This window comes from Sinocyclocheilus rhinocerous, unplaced genomic scaffold (genome assembly GCF_001515625.1).
Source record: "Sinocyclocheilus rhinocerous isolate Xijiao unplaced genomic scaffold, SAMN03320098_v1.1 scaffold4918, whole genome shotgun sequence".
Lineage (NCBI taxonomy): Eukaryota > Metazoa > Chordata > Actinopteri > Cypriniformes > Cyprinidae > Sinocyclocheilus > Sinocyclocheilus rhinocerous.
In genome coordinates, this window is record NW_015648530.1 from 248,226 (window position 1) to 255,723 (window position 7,498).

The window sequence follows — 7,498 nt, forward strand, 5'->3', positions numbered from 1 at the left end:
TTTTTTTTATTGGTCTTTTGAAGTATTCTAATTTGTTGAGATAGTGAATTGGTGGGTTTTTGTTAAATGTGAGCCAAAATCATCACAATTAAAAGAACCAAAGACTTAAACTACTTCAGTCTGTGTCCATTGAATTTATTTAATACACGAGTTTCACAATTTGAGTTGAATTACTGAAATAAATGAACTTTTCCACGACATTCTAATTTATTGAGATGCACCTGTAATACAGCAAAAACCTTATAAGGAATCATTTAAATCATAAATAACAAAATAGTAACACAGAACTTTGATGTACACATAGATACTGAATTATATTAATATACTATTTACTTGGTATTCCAAGCTACTTTGAATAATACATGGCAGGGCAAACATGGTAATACCGTTGGCACTTTTAGGTATTTTTTAGGTACGAAGGCACATTTGTAATGGCTAAACATTCATAAAACATTACTATCTTCAGGTATTTAATATATCCATCAAAACATGCTAACAGCAAAAACCTTATAAGGAATAATTTCAATTATAAATAACCCAGCAGCAGACTTTAGCGGAATATATTCCAAACAAGATTTGTACAGTCTAAATGCAAACACATTTCCAAACACACACACACACGAGCATAAACAAGTCAGTAGCATATTTTAGCCTTGTTTAGCCTCCAAATACCAGGGTAATTTTGGTTATTGTCTAAAGTGATATAGGATGACTTACCTTGGCTGCTCCGATCTGCTCTTTCCGGAATCTCTCCAAGGGTGTGATCAGAACATCATCAGCATTCTGTATCTGCAATCAGTCAAGCACAGACGCAAGGTATTTCATGAGATAACAGTCTTCATTAAACTACATTAACTTCTGTGAAGTTCACAGCTTGAATTAAAGTTAGAAGGAACATGTAGCATTAACACCAAAAGCTGAGAAATTTTATCAATTATAAATAACCCAGCAGCAGACTTTAGCAGAATATATTCCAAACAAGATTTGTACAGTCTAAATGCAAACACATTTCCAAACACACACACACGAGCATAAACAAGTCAGTAGCATATTTTAGCCTTGTTTAGCCTCCAAATACCAGGGTAATTTTGGTTATTGTCTAAAGTGATATAGGATGACTTACCTTGGCTGCTCCGATCTGCTCTTTCCGGAATCTCTCCAAGGGTGTGATCAGAACATCATCAGCATTCTGTATCTGCAATCAGTCAAGCACAGACGCAAGGTATTTCATGAGATAACAGTCTTCATTAAACTACATTAACTTCTGTGAAGTTCACAGCTTGAATTAAAGTTAGAAGGAACATGTAGCATTAACACCAAAAGCTGAGAAATTTTAACAAGCTCACTATTAAGAGCACATTTTTGGTGCGAGTTTACATTTTTGCAGCAGGCTTGTGAGAACATTCCCACCGACACTTCAGAAGAGCAGTAATGATTAGTGTGATAAAACTTCATTCATCAGTATTCATTTAATGAGAACTCCAGAGCACACTGCTACAGTTCACTCCACAGACTATTAAAATGAGGAAAATCAGCAAGAACATGAACACTGTGAATCTGAGCAATAAAGAAATAAGAAAATGGCTTTTTGTTTGCAGGCAATGAAACACACTGACGTTGTCAGAGCCAAGAGAAATATGGCCATCAACAAGCAGAGAAGGATTTTTTCATACACAGATACAGAAGGCACGCATTTAAGATATTGCTAGGCGGTTTCTAGGGGAGTTGCTAGGTGGTTGGCACAGTGCTCTGGGTGGTTGCTGGGGTATCTTAGGTGGTTGTTAGGAGTGTTGCTAGGGTGTTGTTACTAGGTAACTGTTACTAGGAAATAACTACAATGCTGTAAGGTGTTCTGTGTGGTTACCAAGGCATTGCTAGTGTGCTCCTAGGGTGTTCTGGGTGGTTGCTAAGGTGATGTTAGGATGTTGCTAGGTGGTTGCTATGGTGTTGTGGGTGGTTACTAAAGCATTGCTAGTGTGCTGCTAGGGTATTCTGGGAGGTTGCCTAGGTGATGTTAGAGTGTTCTGTGGGGTGTTCACTCATGCTGCGTCCCAATTAGCCTGCTTATACTATATATTTCTTTGTGAAGAAAAAGTACATACTTTTGAGTATGTAGCAGAATAGTATGCAAACTTTGGGACATACTACTTTGTCATAACTGCCTTTAACGGACAACTGTGTTGCTTAGTTAAGTGCATTCTGTCACCATTTAAACCGCCCTGTCAATCGTCTTGTCACATTAACATAATCTACATTTTGTGTAATTTGATTTCCTACCGTATTGGAGAGAAATAAAGTGGCATGTTGATCTGCCAATCGCGGGTCTTTCGTGCTGAGAACTCTGCTCATGTGTTTGCATAATGATGATGCATTTTAAAGTTAATGACCAAACGTATCTTACTAAAAGTTCACAATGTTGCTGCAGATGAAATAGGATTTTTTCATACACAGATACAGAAGGCACGCATTTAAGATATTGCTAGGCGGTTTCTAGGGGAGTTGCTAGGTGGTTGGCACAGTGCTCTGGGTGGTTGCTGGGGTGTCTTAGGTGGTTGTTAGGAGTGTTGCTAGGGTGTTGTTACTAGGTAACTGTTACAATACTGTGAGTGGTTACTAGGAAATAACTACAATGCTGTAAGGTGTTCTGTGTGGTTACCAAGGCATTGCTAGTGTGCTCCTAGGGTGTTCTGGGTGGTTGCTAAGGTGATGTTAGGATGTTGCTAGGTGGTTGCTATGGTGTTGTGGGTGGTTACTAAAGCATTGCTAGTGTGCTGCTAGGGTATTCTGGGAGGTTGCCTAGGTGATGTTAGAGTGTTCTGTGGGGTGTTCACTCATGCTGCGTCCCAATTAGCCTGCTTATACTATATATTTCTTTGTGAAGAAAAAGTACATACTTTTGAGTATGTAGCAGAATAGTATGCAAACTTTGGGACATACTACTTTGTCATAACTGCCTTTAACGGACAACTGTGTTGCTTAGTTAAGTGCATTCTGTCACCATTTAAACCGCCCTGTCAATCGTCTTGTCACATTAACATAATCTACATTTTGTGTAATTTGATTTCCTACCGTATTGGAGAGAAATAAAGTGGCATGTTGATCTGCCAATCGCGGGTCTTTCGTGCTGAGAACTCTGCTCATGTGTTTGCATAATGATGATGCATTTTAAAGTTAATGACCAAACGTATCTTACTAAAAGTTCACAATGTTGCTGCAGATGAAATATAATGTGGATAATATTAAATAATATTTTTTCATCCTGGTTATACATTGATTATTTATCACTCGAACCCCTTTCTCTACCTGTCCGTCGGTCTCGCATATCCAACATGTTTGTAGTTTTTTAAAACACATTTTATGCGTGTTTGTAGTTCTAATCTAAATAAATCCTTGCGCAAAGTGTTGTGGACAATATTAGCCATTAGAGTGTACATCGATCTGCACTTCAAATTCTAACCCGTAGTAGTAGACCATCTGGGAAACTCTAGCATACTCATTTCAACAAAAGGGCCTTTCGCACTGCGGGAACCTTTTCATAGTACCAGAACTAACTACCATTTGGGCCATACTAATTCTATTTTCGAATAATATTTATGCATATGTGAATTGGGACGCTGCAACAGGCTTTGTAAAGATGTTGCTAGTTGGTTGCTATGGTGCTCTGAGTGGCTGATAGGGGAGTTGCTAGGGTGTTGTTGCTAGGCGGTTGTCATGATATTCTGGGTGGTTACAAAGGCATTGCTAGTGTGCGGTGTTCTGGGAGGTCACAAAGGTGATGCTAGGCTGTTCTATGGGCGCTCACTCAGGCTTTGCAAGGACATTGCATGATTTTTCATGTTGTGCCCAAGAACAACTGAGAGCAGGGTCCTAATTCACTAAAGGTCAATGGTGCCTCTGCACATGGTTGATGAATTATGTCTTATGGCAGTAGGCATAATTGGCTTCCTGTAATGCTTTCTGTTGCACAGCTGAATCAGCCTACTTCAGAACATGCTGTTCATTCCTACAGGCATGTCATGGAGGGGGTGGAGAGTGCTATCCATGACGTTGTCCAGCAGCTTGGACATCATTCTCCTCTCCTCTACAACCTCCAGATACTTCCGTTCCTCTCCAATGAAAAAGTCTGCTTTCTTGATGAGCTTGTTCATCTCCAGTGTTACACCCAGAGCCCCAGCTCACTACCGTGTAGAACAAGGCAGTCCCGTCAACAGACTGAAAGAACATGTGCAGCTACACACATTAAAAACTGAGATTTTAAAAAGATAAAGTGTCGTTTGTCCAATCTGTCATCAATATGAACCCCAAGGTCTCAAACCAGGGATATGATATATGACATGACGTGACATTATAAAACGGTTCCAGTCCTTGATTCTGATTGGTCAACAGCTGTGTTTTCATTAAATAAACATTGCAAAAAGTAGCTTTAGAAAGAAATATTTTATTTGACAACATAAAATTTATTACACATAAACTTTTAGGCTCCAACTCTTTTTTTTAGCTGCTGCATCTGAATTGGTATTTACAGACTGTTTACTGCAGCGCAGAGGAGGCATGAATGCATTTACACTGCAATCTAAATTGCATAAATAATGCCGTGAGATTAATGGGTTTTAAATGGTTATTAAAGGGATAGTAGATAATAATTTCATCAGACAAATTGAGCAAAGACAGACAATATTGTGTCAAAAATAAATTAACTTCTTATTTATTGAACTGTTGTACAAAATCAATATCACATTTGCACTTGTGCTATTCGGGACAAAAACAGCGCTTGTGTGATATTGCACTCGTTGCTCGTGTGATATTGCTTATGTCATATGATATAAATACGAGACAAAAACTCATGCAAGGACATTTATGCCCCAATATCTTGAATTTTAGGGGCATATAACTGCATTCTATAGGCTTCATCACGCAGAAAGTTGTTGTTGCCCTGCTTCATGTTCGTCACCAATCAGCTGTATGATTTATGAAATATAAGATGACCTATGTAGGTCTGGGGCAGGGCGAGTGTGTTAAATGTGTTACTATTTCAACACATTATTTTATTCATAACTAATTAATTTAATTAAAGGGGTCATATGACGTTGCTAAAAATAACATTATTTGGTGTATTTGGTGTAATGCAATGTGTCCTGCACATCCCATCATCGTTTCTCTTTTAGTAGTTCAGTCAATGTACTGTTAGGAGTAACTGAATAACTCGGGATATTGGTTTATTTCATTAAATCAACCCAAGATGCTGAATATTAGGCTCCAGCATCCTTGCAACCCTATTATAAATATATTATAAATGTATAATATAATATAATATAATTTGTCTAAATGTAAAAAATAAAAAAATATATATTTTTTAAATATATGTAAAAAAGTAAACCAGAATATATAAGCTGCATCTAACCTGCAATACTGCAAACCTGCAGTATACCGTGTATTTACAATCTTTTTAATGCCAAATACTGCTTAGTAAGATTCCTTCAAGTAATTTTTTTTTTTTGCAGCTGTCATTGAGATGAATGGGTAAGCTAATGGATATTCCTCTCTCCAGGTATTAAAAACCTCCTTGCCCAAAACATGCAAACATACCAGGTCAGGATGCACATCTGCGTATGTGGAGCAGACCTGCCGTGGCAGTGTGACATGACACTCGCTTTGATTAACAGAGTTATTCCACGCCGTGAGGGTGTGTGATAAAGCTATAACACAGCACATAATACCTGGTCTAATTTTAGAGAGACCTTTCTCCTCCACCATCTCTGGAGAGCGTCTCTCTCCAACCATAAATCAAAAAGAATTGTTTTCATTGTCTCTAAAACCCCCTGAAACACACGGTCACCCTCACCTTTGCCTGACAAAGGCACACAAACCTCATCTACATCCGAACACGGTGTGATTAGTGCAAACCCCAAACCCTGCACGGTTTCTATCAGTTTCTCATTTCATTCCTTTGTTTTATTCAAATTTAGGAAGCACTGCTTCATTGGTATTCAAAAAGCCTTGAATGGAGACTTTTGAAAGCGTAACTTTATCAAAGGAATTACTGGTTAGATTAATATTCCGACACGAGGGAAGAACTGCAATGCGAGCATCATCCCTACGTCTAGTGGAGACGATAAACGATAAATGTGGCTAACTAGAAAATAACTCAATAAATGCTCAAATTTCCAGCTCATTCCTTGATTATTATTTTATGACCAATGAATAAAGCACGTGTATTCGAAACTCTGAAGAATCCGTAAGGCACAAATAGGACTATGTGTGTGTGTCTTCCCAGGATAATGCTTAGATCTGAAAGGGATCAGATCTATATGATTTAAATGCATGAGGTGAATCGACACCTGGGCTGCACTTTATTACCCGTTTGGAGTGGAACGTCCTCACGGCTGATTTCATACCGTCTTAACTTGCCTGGCTGTAGAGCAAAGCATCCTGCGATGCAGTGCTCAGACACTGTGACTAATCTGAATCTGAATGACTTGATATCAACAGTGAAGGTTTTCAATGCATTTTTGCCTCTGTAGTTGTGGAGGCAGTTCTCAGGACATTTGACCTTTGGAATTAATTTCGGGATGAGCTGCCGTAATCATCCTTATCTGGAATGGCCTGTCTTGACGGGGCCTTTGAAGAGAGTCTCACCTGTAGGGATCACATGTCACTGGAGACATACCAGGAACATCAAAAAAGGGCTTAAATGCAAAAAGTAATTGCTTTATCAGGCGGCAAGTTTATGTAAAACATAAATGCAAAAAGCTGGAGTGGATTGATTTTACATTCCACTCCTTAGAACTGTTTAACGCCCCAAGAGACATCATGCAATAAGGCCTAAATATAATGCTAAAAGAACAGAATGTAGGGGGAATGTGAAAAGAAATAATAAAAAAAAGATAAGCGCAAAGGAAAACAGTGCCTCTGTGAATAAAAATAGATACTTTATGATACTTGTATACATTTTCATGTGTTAAAGAATAGGGATGTCGGTTGAGATGCTAAATGAATCGCGATACAATCGGGGGTTGGGGGTTTATATGAATGTGTCTCTGAGGGGAACTGACTGTCTTCAGAAAAGTTCAGATGGTTAAGTATTTTCTTTTCATCTTGCCTCTGTATAAAGCATATTGAAGTAGTGTTTATAAGCGCGCTGCTTTGTTTACAGCAGTAACCAAGGAAACGCTATATCACTGCGGTCTCATAAGCGCCACCTACTGGCAGAGAGTGAATTTGAATTCTCATTCAGCCCATCTGTTTTTATGTAGTTTTATGTAGCATAAAACCCGCCCCCCTTAGTTACTGTTGCTACGTCCAACAAGCCATGGTGCTCTCACGCCACACATCATGTTCTCACGCAGTGAAATATACATTGCGGAGCAAAGAGGATTCAGCATTATGATTGGTCAGATCGCCTGTCAATCAAGCTCCCGGCGAAGGGTCAATTTCAAAAGCTAAAGTCAGACCAATCTGTTATATATATATATATATATACACATACATATATATATAT

The 7,498-nt window shown here is 38.6% G+C and overlaps 1 protein-coding gene across 1 annotated transcript in view; it reads right to left on the reverse strand.

Moving 5' to 3' along the window:
- LOC107709814 (rho GTPase-activating protein 42-like) overlaps positions 1 to 7,498 on the reverse strand; it is a 135,822-nt gene that overhangs the window by 60,094 nt on the left and 68,230 nt on the right. Inside the window, exons 4-5 of the mRNA XM_016514440.1 lie at positions 1,124 to 1,195; positions 718 to 789 (exon numbers count right to left, since the gene is read on the reverse strand). Coding sequence (XP_016369926.1) covers positions 718 to 789; positions 1,124 to 1,195 — 144 coding nt within the window. The remainder of the gene's footprint in view (positions 1 to 717; positions 790 to 1,123; positions 1,196 to 7,498) is intronic.